This window comes from Loxodonta africana, chromosome 9 (assembly GCF_030014295.1).
Source record: "Loxodonta africana isolate mLoxAfr1 chromosome 9, mLoxAfr1.hap2, whole genome shotgun sequence".
NCBI classification, from domain to species: domain Eukaryota; kingdom Metazoa; phylum Chordata; class Mammalia; order Proboscidea; family Elephantidae; genus Loxodonta; species Loxodonta africana.
The window spans coordinates 19,176,832-19,200,206 of record NC_087350.1 but is presented as its reverse complement, the minus strand read 5'-3'; the positions used below and the strand labels follow the sequence as shown (position 1 = coordinate 19,200,206).

At 38.5% G+C, this 23,375-nt stretch overlaps 1 protein-coding gene across 10 annotated transcripts in view; it reads left to right on the top strand.

The window, feature by feature from the left end:
• Nucleotides 1-23,375, top strand: part of ERCC6L2 (ERCC excision repair 6 like 2) — a 167,345-nt gene that overhangs the window by 3,255 nt on the left and 140,715 nt on the right. For 8 of the 10 annotated variants that reach the window (XR_010322946.1, XR_010322945.1, XR_010322947.1 and 5 more), the window contains exons 2-4: nucleotides 595-1,019; nucleotides 15,180-15,302; nucleotides 23,057-23,250. Coding sequence is in view for 5 of the 10 variants with exons in the window: in XM_010587479.3 (XP_010585781.2) it covers nucleotides 595-1,019; nucleotides 15,180-15,302; nucleotides 23,057-23,250 (742 nt within the window). In the remaining 5 variants the exon portion in view is untranslated. Of the gene's footprint in view, nucleotides 1-594; nucleotides 1,020-15,163; nucleotides 15,303-23,056; nucleotides 23,251-23,375 lie in introns of those variants that run through there. The other 2 variants (XM_064291137.1, XM_064291138.1) reach the window with 2 other exon arrangements.

Genomic DNA, 23,375 nt, shown 5'->3' with positions numbered 1-23,375 from the left:
TAATTGACAAATTTTAGTATTTCTTCTGTTTATCATGATGTTGCATATTGGTCCAGTTGTGACTTATTGGTCACAGTTGCTTATAGGTCCATGCTTTTTCTTTTCTTTATGCTGAGGTGTAATCCATAGTGAAGGCTCTGGTCTTTGATCTTCATCTGTAAGTGCTGTAAGTCCTCTTGACTTTCAGCAAGCAAGGTTGTGTCATCTGTGTAACACAGGCTGGTAACGAGTCTTCCTCCAGTCCTGATGCCACATTCTTCGTAGAGTCCATCTTCTTGGATTATTTGCTCAGCATACAGATTGAAAAAGTATGGTGAAAGGATACAATCCTGATGCAGACCTTTCCTGACTTTAAACCAAGCAGTGTCATCTTGTTCTGTTTGAATGACTGCCTCTTGTTCTAGGTACAGATTTTACATGAGCATAATTAAGTGTTCTGGAATTCCATTCTTTGTAATAAGTATAATTTATCTTGTTTCTGTTATTTGGAAAAGTATTTATGTGAAGTACTTTATTTTCTCATAACAGTAGATAAATGAGGTATTACTTTATGAGCTAGATTTGAAAACTTTATTTTCTTCTTTATTTTTGTAGACAGATGGTGTCCAGGAGAAAGATGTCTTGCCCCTTCTCCAGATAATGGAAAGCTTTGTGAAGCAAGCATAAAATCTATCACAGTGGATGAAAATGGAAAGTCATTTGCAGTCATTTTATATTCAGATTCTCTAGAAAAGAAAGTACCGCTTCAAAGACTTCAAGAAGTAAAATCCGTTAAAGATTGCTCCAGGAATTTTATATTTGATGATGAAGATTTGGAAAAACCTTATTTCCCAGATCGAAAATTTCCATCATCTGCTATTGCTTTTAAATTATCCGAAGATGGAGACTGTATTCCTTACACTATTAACAGGTATTTGAGAGACTACCAAAGGGAAGGAGCCCAGTTTCTCTATGGACACTACATCCAAGGAAGAGGGTGTATTCTTGGTGATGACATGGGACTTGGAAAAACAGTACAGGTATTTACTTTAATGGCTTTATAATTAAAATTCAGTAAAGTCATTTTATTATGTATATGAGTGGCTACCATATGCAAATCTCTATTCTTACTTCCGGATGTTATGATGGTTATTCTGTCTCTCTCTCTCTCTCCCCCTCTCTGTGTTACCCACTAGACAGTAAAGTCCTCAAAATTAAGAACAGTGTTTCAGTCATTATTTTATCTTCGGTACTTATTTAGTACCTGCAGCATATATCGTTCAGAAATGATTGTTTGGTATAAGTTGGCTTGATTTTACCTTTGGTGGTACTAGTACTAAGGCATTAATTATATTTGAAATAGTTCCTTGGTAATACTTTATGGAAGGAAAGTATTCTGACATTTGGTAAGAGACTGCGTTGCATGGTTACGTTGATTTCCCGTGGGTGTTTAGTGCATATTGGTTGGAGTTTATCATTTCAGAAATGTCCTACTCTGGGGCCCCTGGGCTACTAGGAGTTCTGTTAATGGACTTCAGAGAGGCCCCCTAGTTCCCTGAAATGTACACCAGAATTTGTACATGTGTGTACCTTTCTACAGAGTGGATCTGTGTTATCTGTTGCTCTATAACAAACTACCCCCAAAATTTAGCAGCTTAAAACAACACTTGTTTATAATCTCACAGGTTCTATGAGCCAGGAATCCAGGTGCTGCTTAGCTGGGTCCTCTGGCATGTCTTTCACAAGGCTGCAGGCATCTCCAGGCTGGACTGGGAAGGATTCATTTCCTAACTCACTAACATGGTTGTTGGAAGATTCAGTTCTTTGTGGGTTGTTGGACTGAGGCCTCAGATTCTCAGGAGCTATTGGCTGGAGGCCTCCTTTGGTTCCATGGGCCACTTCACAGAGCATCCTACAGCATGGTAGCCTGCTTTATCAGGGCGAACAGTGAGAGGGCAAGAGAATGCTAGTAAGACAGAAGTCATGGTCCTCTGTCACCGAATCACAGAAGAGCCATGCTCTTAGTTTTGCTGTATTCTGTTCATTTGAAGCAAATTGCTGTGTCCAACCCACACTCAGGGACAGAGATTACTGCGTGCCATGAGGTCCTTAGCTTTCATTAGATTTTCGAAGAGGCTTGTGACCCAAAAAGATTAGAGTTGTGAATCTAGACTTTGTACTAAACAATTGCTGTGGATTTTTAGGAGTATTTGTCTAGTTTGTAATTAAGTCATTTCATGTTTTCTTCATTATAATTTTAATCTTCCTGATACCTCCTTTGGTTAGTGGAATTCAGAGGTATGTGAAAATCTAAGGTTAACATTTAAAAATAGCCAAATGAAGTCTTTCAGTAATCATATGACCATGGGCTATACTCACTGTTCCTTTAAACTGAGGCAATACAGACAGTTCTAGGTTTGCACGTTGGAAGTACTAAAGAATTGCTTGTGGAATGAATTTTTTTCAGGAGAGTAGTTCGCAAATTAAAGACGGGTCTTTACGAATCTACCATTTGACCAAGATATCCAGATAAGTACTAGAGCAAGTAAATAAGTAAATAAAGCCCTACTGTGACTATCTTTGGAGCCCTGGTGGTGCAGTGCTTAAGAGCTCAGTTGCTAATCAAAAGGTCAGCAATTCAAATCCACCAGCCACTCCTTGGAAACTCACGAGGGCAGTTTTACTCTGCCCTATAGGGTGGCATTATATAGGGTGACGTAGTGGTTAAGTGCTACAGCTGCTAACCCAAGGGTCGGCAGTTCAAATCCGCCAGGTGCTCCTTGGAAACTCTATGGGGCAGTTCTACTCTGTCCTATAGGGTCGCTGTGAGTCGGAATCGACTCAGTGGCACTGGGTTTTTTTTTTTTTTTTTTTTGGCATAGGGTCGCTATGAGTTAGAACCGACTCAATGGCAACAGGTTTGGTTTTGGTGACTATCTTTATGTATACTTTTGCTGTTTTATGCACCTGCTAGAATGTTCTTTTAGAGCCCTGGTGGCGCGATGGTTAAGTGCTCAGCTGCTAACCCAAAGGCCGATGGTTCAAACCTAACAGCGGCTCTGCTGGGGAAAAGACCAGGTGATCTGTGCTCCCCGTAAAGATTACAGCCTAGGAAACCCTATGGGGCAGTTCAGCTCTGTTCTGTAGGGTTGTTATAAGTTGAAATTGACCCAACAGCACACTACAACAACAGAATATTCTTTCCCACTCTCCTTTGACTAGCCAGTGCATGTTCATCTTCAAAAATTATTCAACAAACAGGTTGCCTGAGGATGCAACAAGAAGTGACCTGCAGTTTGGGGACCACCACCCTAAAACCTAAATACAATTCAAATTCCTGTGCATGTTTTAATCTCAAAGTTGAAGCTTAGCTTTCATCTCTGAAGCCAGTGTTACACAGAAATTTTATTTTATTTTATATTTGATAGGATTATTTTTAAAGTTGCTGATACTACTGCATGATTTTATTTTACCTGACTCACTGAAATCACAATTTTGTTGCAAGACCTTGAGCTGTTGTGTTACATGCTGTGAATGTACTATGAAAGGCTTTTTTTGTCCTAAATAATGTATTGTGTTTTCAGTGAAAGCTTACACAGCAAATTGGGTTCCCACTGGATAATTTCTATTCACATTGTCCAGTGACATTAGTTACATTTTTTGCAATGTGTCAGTATTCTCTTTAATTGTGTTCTGGTTGTTCCATGTTCATGCTCTGGTTTCCCTGCCTCCTTATCCTCTCATCTTTTCTGTAGAGTAATTGTTGATCCTTTGGTCTCACATAGTTGGTTTTTTAATGGGGGATCGTACTCACGGGCCTAGTAAGTCAGGACATTTTGAGAATTTGAGTTCTGTTCTTCATTTTTCCTCTGTTCTATCAGGGTCCATTTCTTGTGGCCTTGATCAGTATGGTCGATAGTGGTAGCTGGGTACATCTAGTTCTTCTGGTCTCGGAGTGGATGAGGCCGCTGCTCGTGTAGGCTGTCAGCCCTGTAGACGAGTTTCTTCTGAGATTTTTGGTTTCCTTCTTTTTCTTTTGCTCCTGTGAGTAGAGACCAAAAGTTGTATCTTAGATGGCTGCTTGCAAGCTTTTAAGGCCCCAGATGCTACTTACCTCACTAGGATGCAAAACATGAACTTTGCGAGCTGTCTTATGCCGGTTGACCCAGTTGTCCCATGAGACTAAGGTCCTAAGTCTTCAAACGTAGAAAACCAGTCTCTCAGTGTTTGGTTATGGCTGAGACATATATGTAACTGTGTCCTCTCTGAATATATATGTGTAGAGACACACATATCTGTATGTGTACGTACATATAGATACTTCCATCTGTGCACAGGTGTGTACACAACTGTACCTACGTGTACACCTATATGCCTATACACATACATATGTGACCATACACTTACTTTTTGGTTATTATTAGTGTTGTTGCCAAATTATATATGTTATATTCTTTAGCACAAATAGACCTTTGTGCACTTCTCAGTGACATCATTTACTTTGGTCAAGCTGTGCTCATTAAATCTACATTCAGTGCTACTTTTCCCATCAACAAAAATAACCAGTATCTACCATCTTGAGAGTGATTTACCCTCCCCTCCCACCCGTCCCTCGTAACCATCAATGAAACTTGGTCTCTGTACCTGCATCTATTATTGTCTTCTTATAAAGCTGGATGTTACAATATTTGCCCTTACGTAATTGACTTATTTCACTTAGCATTATGTCCTCCAGATTCATCCATGTTATAGTATGTTTCACGGACTCATCATTGTTCTTTATGGTTGTGTAGTAATCCATTGTATGTACCACATTTTGCTTATCCATTCCTCTGTTGAAGGACACCAAGGCTGGTCCCATTTTTTTGCTGTTGTGAATAGTGCTGCAATGAACATAGGTGTACGGATGTCTGTCTGTGTCTCTTTTATTAGACTTTTAGGGTGTATAACTAGTAGTGGGATTGCTGGATCATAAGGTATTTCTATTTCTAGTTTTTTGAGGAAATACTATAAAAGGCTTTAAGGGCTCATTTTCAGAAAACTGAAAAATTGTTTCTGTACTGCTTTTGATACTTAGTTTGATTGTCTGATCTTTGGGAACTTAGTTCTCTGGCTATTGTTCTTGTAACTTGGAGAATTAATTTCTACGTAAATAAGCTGCTTGGGAGACTCATTTAAGGTAGAGGCATTTATAGAGATGATGACTAAGCCAGTTGAAGAAATATGAACAATGGTTAATGAGTTCATTAGAATTTCAAAATGTAGTAGAATCAAGTGATGATGAAAATAGGCCACTGGCATTCACTGTTTCAACTACAGTATTTATCTTTTTTTCTGCTTCATTTTCTGTTTTCCTGATTTCAACCCTTAAGTATTCCCCTTCTTACATTTTAACATGACTATAGGAAGGAAACCCTGGTGGCGTAGTAGGTAAGTGCAAGGGCTGCTGACCAAGAGGTTGGCAGTTTGAATCCGCCAGGTGCTTCTTGGAAACTGTAGCGGGCAGTTCTACTCTGTCCTGTAGGGTCACTATGAGTCGGAATCAACTCGATGGCAGTGGGTTTGGTTTTTTGGTTTCTAAAATATGAACTAGAGCTCTTTTCTTTATTGTTTTATGTACCAAATAAAGTTTCCTTTCCTCGTTTCAAATTTAAAAGCAGGTAAACTTAATACTTTGCATTCTTCAGAGGATGAGGATTGAAAAATGTCCATTTGATTTAGTGACATGGAAGTCATTGGTATCTTGAGCACCAAGCATTTTACTGAAGTGTTGGGTGCACAAGCCAGGATGGAGTACGTGAAGACATAGACATGGGAGTATGCTTACCTTTTTAAGAAATGTGGCTTTCAAGGGGACATAGTAGCCTAGTAGTAGCAGAAGGAGGAATGGGATTTTGAGGGAGGTTTTTTTTGTTTTTTTTTTTTTAGATTTATTATGCTTTAAGTGAAAGTTTACAAATCAAGTTAATCTACCAAACAAAAATTTTATACACACCTTGCTATGTTCTAGCTGCTTTCCCCTTAATAAGACAGCACACTCCTTCTCTCCACTCTGTATTCCCTGTGTCCATTCAGCCATCTCCTGTCCCCCTCGGCTTCTCATCTCATCTCCAGACAGGAGCTGCCCACATAATCTCATGTGTCTACTTGAGCCAAGAGCCTTGCTCCTCACCAGTTTGCTCCAGGTGGGTTGAGACCAATTGATGCATGTTAGATGGCCACTTGCTAGGGTTGAAGACCCCAGACACTACTCACCGAAGTGGAATGCAGAATATTTTCTTAATACATTTTCTTATGCCAATTGACCTAGATGTCCCCTGAAACCATGGTCCCAAGACCCCTGTAACGGGAGTTCTTTTACCGATTGTTTTGTATTGTTTTGAGATGGAAGGGACTTGAGTATTTCTTTTTTAAGTGAATGAGAAGGATCTGGGTGAGAGGGAGTAGTAATTGAGTATGCAGCGTACATACATATATGCACACATACATACATATACATCATACATGCATGGCTGTGTACATACCATAGAAGCAACACACACACACAAGCATGCGGAAATTGGGGTCACATAGTGACTATTATTTTATAAACTGATTTTTTCAACATTTTATTAATGAAACTTTTCAAACATAGAAGAGTTGAAAGAATTTCATGGTCAACACCCATATAGCCACCACCTAGATTCTGTTGAAGAGCCTGGTGGCGCAGTGATTAAAGAACTCAGCCGCCAACCTAAAAGTTGGCAGTTTGAACCTACCAGTTGCTCTGTGGGAGACAGATTTGCTTCCATAAATATTACAGCCTTGGAAACCCCATGGGTAGTTCTTCTATGTCCTGTAGGGTTGCTATGAGTTGGAATTGACTTGATGGCAGTGAGTTTTTTCCATTTTACTATATGTACCTTATCATGTACATCCATCCGTTAGTCTATCTTTTGTTTCATTTTAAAGTGACATTAATACATTTCATCCCTAAAAACTTGAGCATTCATGCCATTAAATAGAATTCAAAATTTATTTATAATTCTTTTTATTTTTTGAGGTAAAATTTACAAACAATGAAATGCACAAATCTTAAGTGTACCCACCATTCCATGAGTTTTGATGAATGTGTATCTCTGTGTAAGTCAAACTGTCTTAATTATCTAGTGCTACTATAACAGAAATACCACAACATAACTGCCTCTAATCCTGCCTCATTAACATCGTAGAGGTAGGATTCACAACACATAGGAAAATCACGTCAGATGACAAAATGGTGGACAATCACACAATACTGGGAATCATGAACTAGAGAAGCTGATACATATTTTGGGGAGACACAATTCAATCCATGAAATAAACAAACCCTTTCAGGATGTGAAACATTATTATTACCCCCCAAAAGTTTCCCCATATCCCTTCCTATCCCTCACGCCCAAGAAGCAACCTTGGTTCTGCTTTTTTATCTCATAGATTAGTTTTGCCTGTTCATGTAAATGGAATCATACAGATGTACTATTTTATGTAAAGCTTCTGTTGCTTAACATATTTCTGAGACTGATCCATGTTGTTGAGTGCCTAAGTAGTTTGTTCCTTTTTATTGCTGAATAATATTCCATTGTGTAGGTCCTGCATTTTGTTTATGCTTTCTTATACTGATGGATACTTGGGCTGTTTCCAGTTATTATGAATAAAGCTGTTATGAACTTTCTTGAACAAGTCTTTTTGTATGTTTATTTCTTTTGGATAAATAATTAGAAATGAAATTGCTTGGTCATATTTATGGTTGATGTATGCTTAGTTTTGTAAGAAATTGCCAATCCGTTTTCCAAAGTGTGCCATTCTACACTCCCACAATGTATGAGAGTTCTGATTGCCCCATATCCTTGCCAACATTTGATTTTGTCAGTGTTATTAATTTTAATGTTCTGTTATATGTGTTTATGTGTATGTTTGTGTATTTTTAACAGCTTTATTAGGTATAACTGACCTATAATAAATTGCACATATTTACAGTGTACAATTTGAAAATTTTTTTCATATGGTTTTCATCATGATACCGCAGTCAAGATACTGAATATGTCCATCGCTCCCCAAGTTTATTTGTGTCTCTTTGTGCCCAGGATATATTCAACACCAGTAGTTCATCACCTCCTATTTTTATCTTTAGTTTTTAATTAGACTGAGAAATTAAAGATACTTGGGAGAAATCTGAGTGCAAAATCCTAGATTTTTATTAAATTTTCCCAATAGTTTATAGAATTCTCACACCTAATTCAACAGGTAATTTGAAAATGACTCTCCTTTATAAGTTTACTTAATATTTAGCTAACTTATGTAATTACAATAAACAGTTTCAACTGGCTTACACAAGTTTGGGAATCTGACCTTTGGTAGCAAGGTAACTCAATTGACAGGAAGAGAGGTAAGCAGGCACTTACTATAGAGCCAAAACCCCACTGCTGTTGAGCCGATTCCGACTCATAGTCCCCCATAGGACAAAGTAGAACTGCCCCACAGAGTTTCCAGGCAGTGCCTGGTAGATTGGAATTGCCAACCTTTTGGTTAGCAGCCGTAGCACTTAACCACTGTGCCACCAGGATTTCCCTACTATAGAGCAGTGGTTCTCAAAGTGTGATCTCTGGACCAGCAGCATCTGCATCACTTGACAACTTGTTAGAATCACAGATTCTTGGACCTCACCCCCAAAACCACCCAACCAAACCCGCCACTGTTGAGTTAATTCCAACTCATAGTGACCCTGTAGGACAGAGTAGAACTGTCCTACAGGGTTTCCAAGGAGCAGCTGGTGTATTCTACCTGGCCACCTTTTTGGTTAGCAGGCAAGCCCTTAACCACTGCGCCATCAAGGCCCCAGGCCTACTGAATTAGAAACCCTGGGGGTGGGGCCCAGCAATCTGTATTTTAACAAATCCCTGGGTGATTCTGATGCACACTAAGGGTTGAGAACCTTTGCCCAGACTACATTTTTCAGAGGGAATGGAAAGCTTTGGTTAATTTGGTGTGTTTGTTCAGTGAAGGCTAGTTAGAGGATGCTTAGTCTATGTGAATATTTATAAATAGGATAATGATCATTTCATTAAAAAATAGAATTTTAGAATGGAAATGATGTTAGAGATAATCTTATTCAGCTTCTTTATAAATGAAGAAACTGAGGCACAGGAGTATTAAACGACTTCCCTATCAGGAGACATACGGGAAGTAACCATTTTCATTCCCATTCTAGTGCTTGTTCCCGCCCCCCTCCCTTGCTACTGCCTCCTTTTTGCAGTCTTTTATTCAGCTTTTAATTAATAGTATTAATTCATTCAGTCAGTTGACATTTATTAGGCACCTAATGTTGGCCAGGCCATGTGGTAGACTCTAAGAACCTAGTATAAATACACATGATTGCTATCCGTAAGTTCACAAAACAATGATAAAGAGAGGTGTGACCAAGGGGGCCTCATCCTGTCTCATAAGTAGAACTAGGGGGAGGAGCAAGTCTGCCTGGGAATGTCAAGGAAGGCTTTACAGGCAAGTTGGTATTTTCATCCTTTTCTCTTTGTTGGGTTTGGTTTTGAAAACTCGCCAAAATTTAGAACTAAATTGAGTGATGTCAATTAGGACATTAAGGGTTTTTTTGGGGGGGGGGTTCTCCAAAGGCATAGTTGTAGTATAGTGTTTGAAAAGTTTATGATGAAAGAGAACTCAAAATCATTGCATCCGAATAATGTATTACATTTTATTTTAATCTGGTAATTAGCTTTCCCAGACACAAAATCTCAAGAACTGTGAAGCCTTAGTGGCGCAGTGGTTAAGAGCTCAGCTGCTAACCAAAAAGTTGACAGTTCAAATCCACCAGCCGCTTCTTGGAAACCCTTTGGGGCAGTTCTACCCTGTTCTATAGGGTCCCTACGAGAACGAGTATGAAACAAGTATAATAACGTATTTTACCTATTTGTTTCCTCATCTGCCATGTGAAGTTTTAGTATTTTTTGAGCAGCAATGGAGAGAGAGAGTTTTGCAAACTCTAAAGATTTTCTTTGCGTCTTTGTTTATGTATTTTTAGATACTACATTATCAGATATATCGTCTGTGAAGGTAGTGGTATCTATGGTAAACTTCGATCTTGAGATAAGTGGGAGGATTGCCAATAATTTATGCTTTCCTAAGTTATTTTCAATACAGTTTTTTGATACTATGATCTTTAGTAGCTTCAAAACTGTAGTAAAATTTGTAAGTTCATTGGATTACAAGTCACACTGTTCACTCAGGGATGTAGTAATAAAAATAACACTGTCTTTGTCCATGGAGAAAATACATTAATATCTGATGTGAAAGATTAATTGACCTCTAGAGCCACAAGCCTTTTAAAGCGGAAACAAAACTTTCCTAGTGTTTTAAAGATAAAATTGCTTTTCGTGTTTTGTCCTATAGTTCAGATTTTAGGAATTTTATTTATCTTTGTAAAGATGAATGGGCTGGGCCCCTTTCAAAGTAACAGGGTATTGTTGTTGTTTCAAAAGCAAGGAAAATCGTCAGACTTTCTGAAGTGTGGTTCCAAAGCACTCTTGCCACACTTTGTTATCCTCCAGGGAGATGAAAAGTAAGGGGCATAAGTTTTTTCTTGTCCTATGTGAAATAGACAGTTTTTGCTGTGCCTCTGTATGTTGCTCGAGGGGGATGGTTTGTTGTACTGTTTCCCACCTCTGATTTACTCTGTAGGTCATGAGCTGACTGTTTGTGAGGAGAGATGGCCTATAAAAATGCTTGCCTGACTGAGTTTAGAAAGGAATGCCTGTAAAAAACAAAAAGCTTTCCCATGGTGGGGTTTCATTTCTGAAATGCGGTTTTTTACGTTTTACTATTCTGTTGTGTTATTGCGTGCCATCGAGTCAATTCCAACTCATAGCGACCCTATCTGACAGAGAAGAACTGCCCCATAGGACTTCCAAGGAGCAGCTGGTGGATTTGAACTGCCGACTTTTTGGTTAGCAGCCTGAGCTCTTTACCACTACACCATGAGGGCTCCATTTACTCTTCTAGAAGTGGCTGATTTAAATACACATCTTTGTTCCTTTCATCTGTAAATGTAACTTTAACATTATGCCACGATAAAGCACGTTCCGTTTTTTCCTTTGCAGATGAGTTGTATAAAAGTCACTGTAAGTTCGTCATTCATCTTCTGTGAATTAGATTTTGATAGACTTCTACAGTGCTAGTATAACGTGGTAGAGATGGCTAGATCGCCACTACAAATTCCTATTCCCTTTGCTTTCTCTGGAGTCCCCGGGTAGTGCAAATGGGTAATGTGCTTGGCTGCTACCTGACAGGTTGGTGATTCTGTCACCGGGGGCCCCTTCCTCCGTTGAGCTACCTGACAGGTTGGTGATTCTGTCACCGGGGACCCCTTCCTCCGTTGAACCCAACCAGATTCGTGCTGCCCAGTAAGACTTTTGAGGCAGCCTGGAATCACACAAGCAAATTTACTTTGCCAGCAGCTAGCAAAAGGAGATGGTAAGGGCTGGAACCTTCAGAGAGACTGTCTTCCCGATTTGCCTAAGAACCAAGTATTTACGGGTTTCAACAAAGGGGGGACGAAGGGTTTTTGATGTTTATTCATGAGGTTCAGGGTGGGGGAAAGACCGAGATTTCTGAGAAGGGGTTGGATCATGCAAATGCAGGTGCGCATGCAGGATTTCTTCAAGATGGAAGTCCTTTGGTTCCCCTTGACATAACTCATTATGGGATGTGACGCAGGTGAATTTGTCACATTGCCTTCTTCTGCTGGCACGGAAAGGACAAACAGTGGTTGCTTTTACTTCTTTTGCACATACTCTGCTCCTGTGGAGTTCTGCAAGGACTACCTTAACAGTTTAGTTGCACCATTTCAGTTTGTACCACCCCTCAGCTGGTACATTTTGCTCACAGGGCCTGTGCGTTCAGTTCTGATCTCCAGGGGGTGCGTCAGGTTGTTTATTCCACTCTCTGTCTTGCTTTTCTTTTTCCCGTCCTGTGTACAAAAAGGGGGAAGCCCAACTGGCCCTGCTCTAACCTAGTCCTGTCTCAGTTCTATTCTACCCAAAGGTGCCTTGGAAGAAAGGTCTGGCAACCTACTTCTGAAAAATCTGCCATTGAAAAACCCGTGTAACAGTTCTACTCTGCAACACACGTGGCTGCCATGAGTCAGAATCCACTCAATGGCAACTGTTTTGTTGTTGTTATTGTAAAAATATGGATAACAGCACAGCATTTGCCAGTTCAATATTTTTGGTATGTATTATAATTCAGCAACCATCACTAATATCCATTGCCAAATTTTCCATCACCTAAACAGAAACCCACTCCTTCCTAAACAGTGATTTCCCCCTGGTAGCCATTAGTAAACTCTGATCTCTATACATTTGCCTGTTCTAGGCATTTCATATTACTGAGAACATGCAGCCTTTGTTCTTTGACTTATTTAACTCAGCATAATGTTTTCAGAGTTCATCTGCTTTGTGGCATGTATCAGAACTTCATTTCTCTTTATGGCAGAGTAGTATTTCATTGTACGTATTCGTTCATCTGTTAACGGGAATTTGAATTTGGGTGGTTTCCACCTTTTGGCCATTGTGAATAGTGCTGAAATGAATGTTGGTGTACATGTGTCTGTTTGCGTTGCTGCTTTCAAATCTCTTGGGTATATACCTAAGAGTGGAATTGCTGGATCATATGGTAGCTCTATGTTCAGCCTTTTGAGGAACCATCAAGCTGCTTTCTACAGTGGCTGTATCATTTTGCATTTCCACCAGCAACAGATGAGGATTCCGGTTTCTCCGCATCCTCTCTAACACCAGTTGTTTTCCAATTTTTTGATTATTCTAATGGTCAGGTGGTGTCTCATTGCAGTTTTGATTTGCATCTTCCTAATGGCTAATGAAAAGCATCCCTGGTGGCGTAGTGGTTAAGGTGCTCAACTGCTAACCGAAAAGTCGGCGGTTCGAACCCACCAGCCACTCTGCAGAAGAAAGATGTGGCAGTCTGCTTCCATTAAGATCAAACCAAAAAACAAAACAAAAAAACCCCAAAGCTGTTGCCTTACGACTCACAGTGACCCTATAGGACAGAGTAGACAGGGTTTCCAAGGAGCGGCTGGTGGATTCAAACTGCCCTAACTCTTCAGGAACTCGGGCCTGGGTGTGCTCACCATGTTGTTCTTTACCGGCACTCACAGGGGGACCCCGGTTTGTGCTGTGCTGTCCATGCCGACTCACAGGGGGACCCCGGTTTGTGCTGTGCTGTCCACACCGCCCTTTCCCAGGTCTGCCTGTTCAAGCATCCCAGCCTGTGCTGTGTTCACCGTGTCTCTCCGTCCCAGGTGGGACTGCTCATAAAGTCTGGCCCAAGCTGTGTTTGCTGCGTTGCCCCTTCCTGGGACTCATGGGGTCTCCAGTCTGCACTGCAATTGCTGTGCCATTCTGTCCCTGGTCTGTCTGCTTGGAGGTTCCAGCCTGACCTCTGGTCCTAGACCCTCTCCATCCCAGGTTTCACTGCTCATATGCCCCAGTTCATGCCTTGCCCATCTTACCTCTCTGTCCCAGGGCTTATTATATAGTACTCCCAACCCGTCTGTGTCCTCCATGGTGCTCTAACCCCATGCTCCCTGCCCAAGGGCGCTGCCTGCAACCAACCCAAGATGGCTGCACTGAGCTGGGGTGGGCAGTAGGTGGAGGATGCTCAGCGAACCTCCACTCTTCCGCTGTCTGTATGCTACCTTTTTTCTTGATTCGGTCTTCACTTAATCCTCCAACCCCTTAACCCGTGTTCAGCATGCTGAGATTATAAATGTTATCAATTTTTGCTTGTTTTCTTCTAGAATTGTTGTTGGGGTGGGAGTGTGCAACTGCTTATACCGCCATCTTTCTCCCTGCACCTCTGGCTACTTTTAAGTTTTTTTTCCTCAAGTTTTCCCAGATTTTCTATGAGACATCATATGTGAATTTTTTCTCCCTTCTTGGTGTTTTTAGTGGATCTTGTATCTGTAGCAGGATTTTTTTTTAAATCAGTTTTTCAAAGTTTTCAGTCTTTATCTCTTCAAATACTTATTTTTCTTCTCTCCTTTTTGGGTTTCAAATTACAGATATTCTCCCACCCGTGTTCTTAGCACTGTTTTTCTATAGTTTTTCAAATTCTCTCATTGTTTTTCTTTAGGTTTTAGTATTTCTATAGTTTATTTTTGTAAAGTAATGATCTATTTTTTCCCACATGAATACCTCATATACTTTTTAAAAAAAAATGAATTTTTAAAACAATGCTTTAAGTATTAACTTTTACCATTTTTATAGGTGTTATTCAGAGAGACTAATTAATTTGCCCAAGTTTACATCACTACCGAGCAAGCAGTGGTTAAATTTGAATCAAGGTCCAATTGATTCAACATCTCCTGCCCTTCATTTTACGAGGTTATATTTCCTGCTTTCTGTCTGTCCAATTGTCTTTCTCCCTTGGTTTTTGGAGGGTAGCAGTTATTCAAAATGGTGTATCTATTAATGAATTATATCAGTATATCTTAAAATTAACATTCTTCCTATCTGCCTATACTTATTGGATATACAGAAGTGTACAAACTTATGGGCCAAATATTACCTCTGTAAGGAGCTTATGAATACCCTGGTAGCATAGTGGTTAAGTGCTACGGCTGCTAACCAAAGGGCTGGCAGTTCGAATCCGCCAGGTGCTGCTTGGAAACTCTATGGGGCAGTTCTACTCAGTCCTATAGGGTTGCTATGAGTCGGAATCGACTCGACGCCACTGGGTTTGTTTTTTTTTTGGTGTTTAGGAGCTTATGTCTACAGGGAAGAAAGAATGTACACAGTTTATTCTAATAGAGGATGTGAAGAGATAGTTTCTATGGATAGGAACAGATAAGAAGGTAATGTCCCAACTGATGAGATTAAGAGAGAGAATTAATTGAGCAGGTAGACTTCATCATGGAAGAGATGGAAATGTGGGAGTTCTTTACTAACAGTAACGTGTACTATACATTTGTTGTTAATATAAATGAGGAAACTCAGTACTAGTGCTTCATTTTATGTTTTTTTTTTTCCCCTAACAAGTCTGTTTGTAGAATCTGTAATTATTGCTAGTTGAGTAGTGAGTCCTGTAAGTAGTGAAATTTTGTCCGTCATGATATATTACACACAGTGATTGAAAATAGTCTTTTTCCTCCCCAGGTTATTTCATTCCTGGCTGCAGTTTTGCATAAAAAGGGAACTCGTGAAGATATTGAAAATAACATGCCAGAGTTTTTACTAAGAAGTATGAAAAAGGAAACCCCTTCTTGTACAGCAAAAAAGGTAAAGTAGAAATATTCAGGAAGCTGGTATTGTAAAAGTAGATAAACCAAAACCTATTGCTATCGAGTCGGTTCTGACTTATAGCGACGCTATATATAATATATATATAACTTTTAAACATCATATATATTTATAATATTGTATAGATTTTGGAACCTGAAAATTGAAAGAAATTATTAAAATAGAGTGATGGGAGGACTTAGCCTTTGTTGTTGATTTCTAGTTTTGTTGCATTCAGTAATATAGCTTTGATAATTGACTTTGTGACAAAATCCGTGGTCAAGAGTTTTTAAAATTGAGTGTTGTGTGGTCTCTGTTATTTTAAAATGTTCTCTGATATTGTGCATTTTTTCTTAGGCAACAGAGTTCTATATATTTCTATTTAATCAGGCTTATTAATTACATTGTTAAAGTTTTTAATACTATTGTGATTTCTTTGGTCTACTTGAAATACTTTGAGCAATTGAATTTAAGAGAAATGTAATAAATTCTTCTGCTATGACTTTACCTTTGTTCATTCTTGTGTTTATACCAGTGTTTGCTTTGTTGAACATCTTCAGTTAATTCTTGCTTAGTAAATGTTGTGTGCTTTTATATTGCTTTCATACTTGATGGATTATTATATCTGAGTATAGGATTCTAAGTTCAGAATTTTCGCTTACAACTTTATGGAAATAATTTTATTAACTTTTTTCACTCTGTATCGCAGATGGGGATCTTATGCCAATTCTGACTTTTTTCATTGGAAAAGGGGTTTTTTTTGTCGTTGTTGTTTGGAAGTGCTTAAGACTTTTTCTTTATCCTGAAATTCACAAGTTTCCTCAGGTCCAACATTCAGTCTAGAGTTCTTCCAAATAAGTTATCTTGCTTTAGAAAAACACACTCAGCACTTTTAAGAGGAAGGAGGTACTAATGCTAGAATGAGCTTCTCTGAAGCAGATGACTGGTATAGCTGTTCTCCCTTTAGTTCATTATTTTGTCATTACTTTCCTTATAATTCCCACTCACCCTGCACAATTGGGTTTTATGTTGTTGTTTTCTTTTGTTTGTTGTTTTTAGGCTCATTCCAGGAAGACTCACTTTTTTTTTTCTTAAAGTTTTTAACCAAAGTTAAGGAGTCCCTGGGTGGCACAAACGGTTAAGCGCTCAATTATGAACCAAAAGGTTGACAGTTTGAACCCATCCAGAGGCATCTCGGAAGAAAGGCCTGGCGATCTGCTTCCAAAAGGTCACAGCCTTGAAAACCCTGTGGATTGCAGTTTTACTGTGTGTATATGGGGTCACTATGAGTGGGAATCAACTCCACAGCAACTGGTTTTGGTTTTGGCTCCAAAGGTAAAGAGTAGATTCCTCATTTCTTCAAGAATGTCACTTCTCATCTACTTCCCTACTGTTCTGATCTGGCAGCACCCTCCCAGGCCTTGTAGCACTTGCATTGGTTTATTTTTACATTTGTCCTTCTGTCTCATTGGAATCAATAAACACATGTGTTCAGTAGTTATTTGAACTGGGATTCTAGAAATAAATATTTTACTGAGATTATACTATTTCCCAGAAGTAAATTAAGACAAAAACTATAATTTTGTTCAATGAAATTCTCAAAAGGTAAATTTGCATTGGCCCACTTAAAGCAATGCTCATTTTAAAAAGAAAGCGTATGAAATAGCTAGAGAAGAAATAAATTCCTTTCTCTTTATATGCTAATGTCAGAATTGCACAGGAATCCTGAAAAATTAATGTTGGAACTCCTTGGGGAAAGAAAACTGTAACAGATAGAATGTTACAAATTAAGGAGTGACAGGTTTGGGGGGTGTGTGTGTGTGTGTGAGATACATCTCATATACATTTTAAAGCTCTCCAAGTGTGAATAAATCATCCGAGAATGCATGAAATAGATGGTGTGTGCCAAGAATAAATTCCTAAAGGAAAAAACACAAGCTATACATTTTGAATACTGATTCTTGGAATGATTCTTTAAATTTAGGGTGTTCAGTTTAGATTGAAATTCAGTCGTTTTGAAAATGAATCATAGTTCTTTATAAAACCTTGCTCTTTTGCATGACGAAACTTTAGAAAGTCTAAGTAAAATTCACAATTTGTATTAAAGCAAAGGAGGAAGATTTTTCTAGCACCAGAAGCAATTTCAGTGGTAATTGAACAAAAATATTTTTCGAGTATTTTAGATCTATTTCTTTGGTTCCTGAAATGAACAGAGAAGATTATGTGGCAAGTGATGCTACCTTAAACATTCTCATCCATACGTCTTGACAGTTTTTGCATTGATAACTGTAGGATAAACTCTTGGTATTGGAATTGTACAGTATGTGGTCCTGGAATTGTGGGTATGTTCCTATTACATGGTGATGGCTGAAGTAAAATTGCCCTTCCAAGAGGCTGTAGGAGTCCCTGCGTGGTGCAGATTGTTCAGTACCCAACTACTGGTTGAAAGGTTGGTGGTTGGAGCCCATCCAGAGGTGCCTTGGTAGACAGGCCTGGCGAACTGCTTCCAAAAGGTACCACCCTTGAAAACCCTACGGAGCAGTTCCACTCTGAGCACGTGGGATCACTGTGAGTTGGAATTGACTTGACAGCAACTAACAAGAGGCTGTGACAATTTTATATTCCCACCAATACTGTACAAAAGTGTCTGTTTCCTCACTTTTTCACCTGTCGAATTTAGTAACGAATTTATGTCAGTCTGAGAGACAAAAAACATAGACCTATAAATCTTATTTCGATTTGCATTTCTTTAATTGAGTGAGGCTGAATATCTTTTCGGATGTTTAAAATCTACTTTTGATTTAAAATGCCTTTCGTATCTTTGTCCATTTTAAAATTAAAACCAAAAAAGCCAAACCCAATGCTGTCAAGTTGATTCCGACTCGTAGTGACCCCACGTATTCAGAGTAGAACTGCTCCATGGGGTTTTCAGGCTGTGACCTTTTGGAAGGAGATCTCTAGGCCTGTCTACCAAGGCCACCAACCTTTTGACTGAGTTTTTATTTTTAAATTGTAGCCCTTGATTCTTTATTCATATATTCTGGATACTGATCTTTTGTCTATTATATGTGTTGCAAATATTTCTTCCCCAATTTGTCAGAGTCAGCTTTTGACTTGTTTACTGTATATAAAATTTTTTATACAGTAAAGTTTATCTATATAGTTCTAGGTTTTATGTCTGCCTATAAAAGCCTTCTGTACTCTTAAGATTTTAGTGAATTCACCCATAATTTATTCATAATTTTATGTGATTTTATTTAATACTTTTACGTCTTTGTTTCAGCTAGCATTTGGTTTACTTTAAGGAGAGATCTAGTAATCCAGCTGTATTTTGCCCCCAGACAGTTCTCCACTTACCATACGTCATTCATTGAGTAAGCCCTCTTTTTCACAATGGTTTGAAGGGCCACTTTTGTGTAAAATTAAACCAATTTATATATTTGGGTCTATTTCTGGACATTGTTCTCTTACATTTATTTTTTCATTTCTCTTGCAGTTCTAAACAGTTTTAATTATTTTAGCTTTATAATGTATTTTAATATTTGGAAACCTTGGTGGCGTAGTGGTTAAGTACCATGGCTTCTAACCAAAAGGTCAGCAGTTCAAATCCACCAGGCGCTCCTTGGAAACTCTGTGGGGCAGTTGTACTCTGACCTGTAGGGTTGCTATGAGTTGGAATCGACTCGATGGCAATGGTTTTTTGTTTTTTTTTTTAATGTGTTAGTTTTCTTCTTCAGAATTCCTCTATCCTTTTTCACAAGTTTTCTCAACTTGTGAGAAGTAAATTTTCTCAAACTTCTCCTAAAAACCTATTGATATTTTAGTTAGCATTGCATTGAATTTATCAGTGTATTTGGGAAGAGTGAATGTATTTACAGTATTAAAACTACATATCCAAGAGCAGTCTCATTGTTTAAATTTATTTTATGCCCCACAGAGATTTTAGTTTTCTTCATAATAGCCTTTGTATCATTACATTTATGCCAGGTATTCCTTTTTTTTTCCTATTCTAAATGGATTTTTTTTTTCCATTTTATTTGCTAACTTTTGGTTGTTCGTGTGTATTAATGCCACTTAAATTTTATGAACTTTTAAAATTCTTTTACTGTTCATAAGAATTGATTTACTGTTCACCTAGTTTATTTACTTATGTTTTCTACAAATAATAATTTTACTTCTTTATTTCCGTTCTGGTATCTTTTATTTACTTCTCTTGTTTTATTGCAAAATTTGGTATTTATTCATTTGCTACCCATTGATATTTTAAGTGATCTCCGCCTGTAATTTTCTGTTTTTATAGAATATTTTTCAAGTTTTGGTATTATTATAATGCTACTTTCATAGAAAGGATTTGAAAGGGTTCCTGACTAGAGTGGATTTTAAACTGAAGTTCCTCTGTATTATATAGCCCCAGTGTGCCAAGGAGAATTATCTACTATGCATGAGAGTATAAATTAATTAGGTTGGACTTTTTTCAAAGAATTAAGATTATAGAGGTAAAACAGGAAATATTATTTAGAACTTGGGGTTACATAGCAAATATTCAAATTTATGGTCTTCAGTTTTTCTCTATTACCTTGATGTGTCACTTCTCCCTGTGTGACGCCTTGGTTTCAGCGCTGTTGGTCTGTCACTGTCCTTTGAGCATGCAGTTCCCGCACTGGCACCTGGAGATGTGTGCTCTCATTTATTAATTCATTTATCAGTTGAACACCTTCTGTTTTCTAAGGACTGTACAAAGTATCGGAGTTACAATGATCAATAAGAAAGTTATGTGTCTTGAGGACATGGACTTTATGGTTTAAGCTAACATGATATGTTGGTTAAGAACTTTGGAATTAGACGGACTGGTGTTTAAATACCTACTTTGCCATAGCAGTATGACCTCAGGCATATTGTTTAATATCTCCATGTCTCAGTTTCCGTAGCTGTAGAACAGACATACTAAGCACCTACTTTGCAGAGAGTTTCAGTATTAATGTCTGTAAATTACATCACACAGTAAAAAAGTCAATAATGGTCATGGTGATTATTATTAATACTATAAAACTACTTCTATCACAAACATCATTGTACATTAAATAACTTAGGGGATCTCTTCATAATCCATAGCACATCATTTTTCTAATGTCATCCTGCATGAAGAATCAAACTTTAAAAGCATGTTCCGAAATCACTGGGCTAGTTTTGCTGAAGGAGATAAAAATAATTTAGTGTTCTCTATTTGCAGTGTTTAACCTAGCCTCTGTTGATTTTAATAATATTTAAGTGAAAGAATTTTACCTTTCTGTATGCTACATTTGAGATCCGGTTTTATAAAATTGTATTGTAGCTTCAGAATAAGAAATCACCCTGAGATGCTTTGTGTGTAGTGGCATAGCAGTTAAATGCTGGTTTTCACTTTCCTGTTTGGCATCATTTGCCTGAGAAAGGCTTATTAGCTGAAATGTTATTCACAGCGTGGTAGTAAACACTTCAGGTTCTTCTTATGTACTATCTGGACTTTGGATAATAGCATAACTCAGTTCTCTGACCTCTTTTACAGTTAAAATGAGTTATTGAGTCATACGATTTACTACTCTTCGCGATTTTGAAGACCAGTGTCTGCCAGAATGCTCCTTAAAAGTGAGAATGGCAAGACTTCATCTCACATACTTTGGGTGTTATCAGGAAGCACCAGTCCCTAGAGAAGGACATTTTGCCTGCTAAAGTAGAGGGTCAGCGAAAAAGAGGAAGACCCTCAATGCGATGGATAGACACAGTGGCTGCAACAATGGGCCCAAGCATAATACCAATTATGAGGGTGGCGCAGGACTGGGCAGTGTTTTGTTCTGTTGTCCATAGGGTTGCTGCGAGTTGAAACTAACTCGAGGGCACCTAACAACATCTGTAAAAACCATTAAGGAATTATGTTGCTGCCTTCGTATTTAAACCCCTTCTGGAATCTTAGGGCTGATACTAGGAGTCTTTAGATTTGTTGGCTCTTTTTCATGTACGGCCTTTGAAGTAGAAAACTGCCAAAAGTGCTCAGATGGAATTAGCACCTAGCATTTTCATTTTGTAATACACAGAAACTTAACAGGGAGCACTGTAATTGGACTCAATACTTGAAGCCCTCGTTTTATATTTGAAGACAGGAGAAAAGTGGAGGTCATGTTATAAACTACAGGCCCGAGGATAAAAGCATTTGAGAGGAATCAGATATGACAAGAAAGTAGTCACATATGCTCAGTGATGGGTAGGAGACAAGGACTCTCACCTTCAGCAGATTAATCTTCTGTTCTTCTTCTTTCCAAAACACAGTCACTGATTAGACTTCTTAAGCTGACAGATGGCCTAGGTGAAATGTTTCACAGAAGAGAGGGCAGGATTTAGGGCAGTGTTGTATTATTATTATTATTATTTTACTGAACTATTTTTTTTTTTTTTTTTATTAAACTGAAACCTTTCAGTATGTTTAATTGGTTCATCTTTATCAACTTGGACAAGTATAAAACTTTAAGAAATGAAGCTTACTGGTCATCCTATTAAAGAAAACAACTTAGGAGTAATGGTAACATAGAAATAAAATAATTAAAGTGGACAGTGGCAGCAAGGTTTGGGGTTAGTACAGGGAGGGTCACTGGAACCCTGTAGCATTTGTGTGAAAGCTAAACAGAGACATGATGGTGATCTTGACAAGGACAATTTTGGTTAGAGGGGTTAGGGTAGAACCCCCACTTACGTGAGTTCAAGAGAAAACAGGAGAAGAGTAAACAGAGACAGTAAGTATTGATAATTCTTGAGAATCATTGCTTTAAAGGGGAGTAGAGTAATGAGGAGAAGTAGGGTCAAAGAAGAGTTTTTTTTTATATTTTTGATCCCTGGGAAATGTTCTAACACATTTGCCTGTGGATGGATATGGTGCACGCAAAAGGGAAAGTTCATGACACTGAGGAGGTTGAGGGCATTTTCTCGCAGCTTTGCCTTTAGGTTGGCAAGCAGACGTAGGAGCCACTGTATGAACTCAGGGTTGGCTTTAGATGAGGAGACAGGCAGTTCATCCAAGGTGAATAGATATAGGTAGTTTATTGGTAAAGTACCAACAGCTGTAGAGGTTTACTTCTAATTGCTTCAGTTTTCCTGTGAATGTTCCAGGTCTTCAACTAAGAGTATCTGAGAAAGGAGGGAGAGTGAATGGGTGAGGAAATGAGGAGGAAGTGGGCTTGAAGACCATATATTTCAGGAAAAACACCTGGCCTGCTTTGCGTATTTACATTACCTACTTGGCCCATGAAGTTGTTAAGATTTGGGATCCTGATTCTTTTCTGTTTTGTCGAGTTACTTCTCTCTTAGCTTTCAACCTCCCCTGTGAGGCAAGATAAAAAATAATTGTTCCTTTGAGCAAGATTTAAAACAAACTCATTGCTGTCCAGTTGATTCCAACTCCTAGCAACCCCATGGGACAGAGTAGAACTGCCCCAGAGGGTGTCCAAGGAGCAGCTGGTGGACTCGAACTGCCAAGTTTTTGGTTAGCAGCCATGCTTTTAGCCACCGCTCCACTAGGGCTTGGTGTCCATTTTCTCATAAAAAGCTAAGTAAGCAACCAAGTGTTTTTTGAAACTCTTATGTTCATGTATGTCCAATTGCTCGGTTGTATTTAATCTTATTAATTGTAGTATCAAAATTAAAGAAAAGGACAGGTGATGTCCTGGATTTTGGTTTGGGATTCTTTTTTTTTTTTTTTTAACATACCAATTTTTTTCTTCTTTCAGATGTTCTTAATAGTTGCCCCTCTTTCTGTCCTCTACAACTGGAGGGATGAATTGGACACCTGGGGATATTTCAGAGTCATCGTTTTACACGGTAACAAAAAAGACAGTGAACTGATTCGTGTAAAGCAGGGGAAATGTGAAATTGCTCTCACAACTTATGAAACACTGCGTTTATGTCTGGATGAATTTAACAGGTAATGAGAATAGTGGGGATGGCTCTATTAATACTCAGCTGATATCAGTTATATTCCCTTTATAATGATTTTTAATGATTTTTTAAAAAGTTCTTAGTAGTCTTAAATGATTTAATTTCATTTCA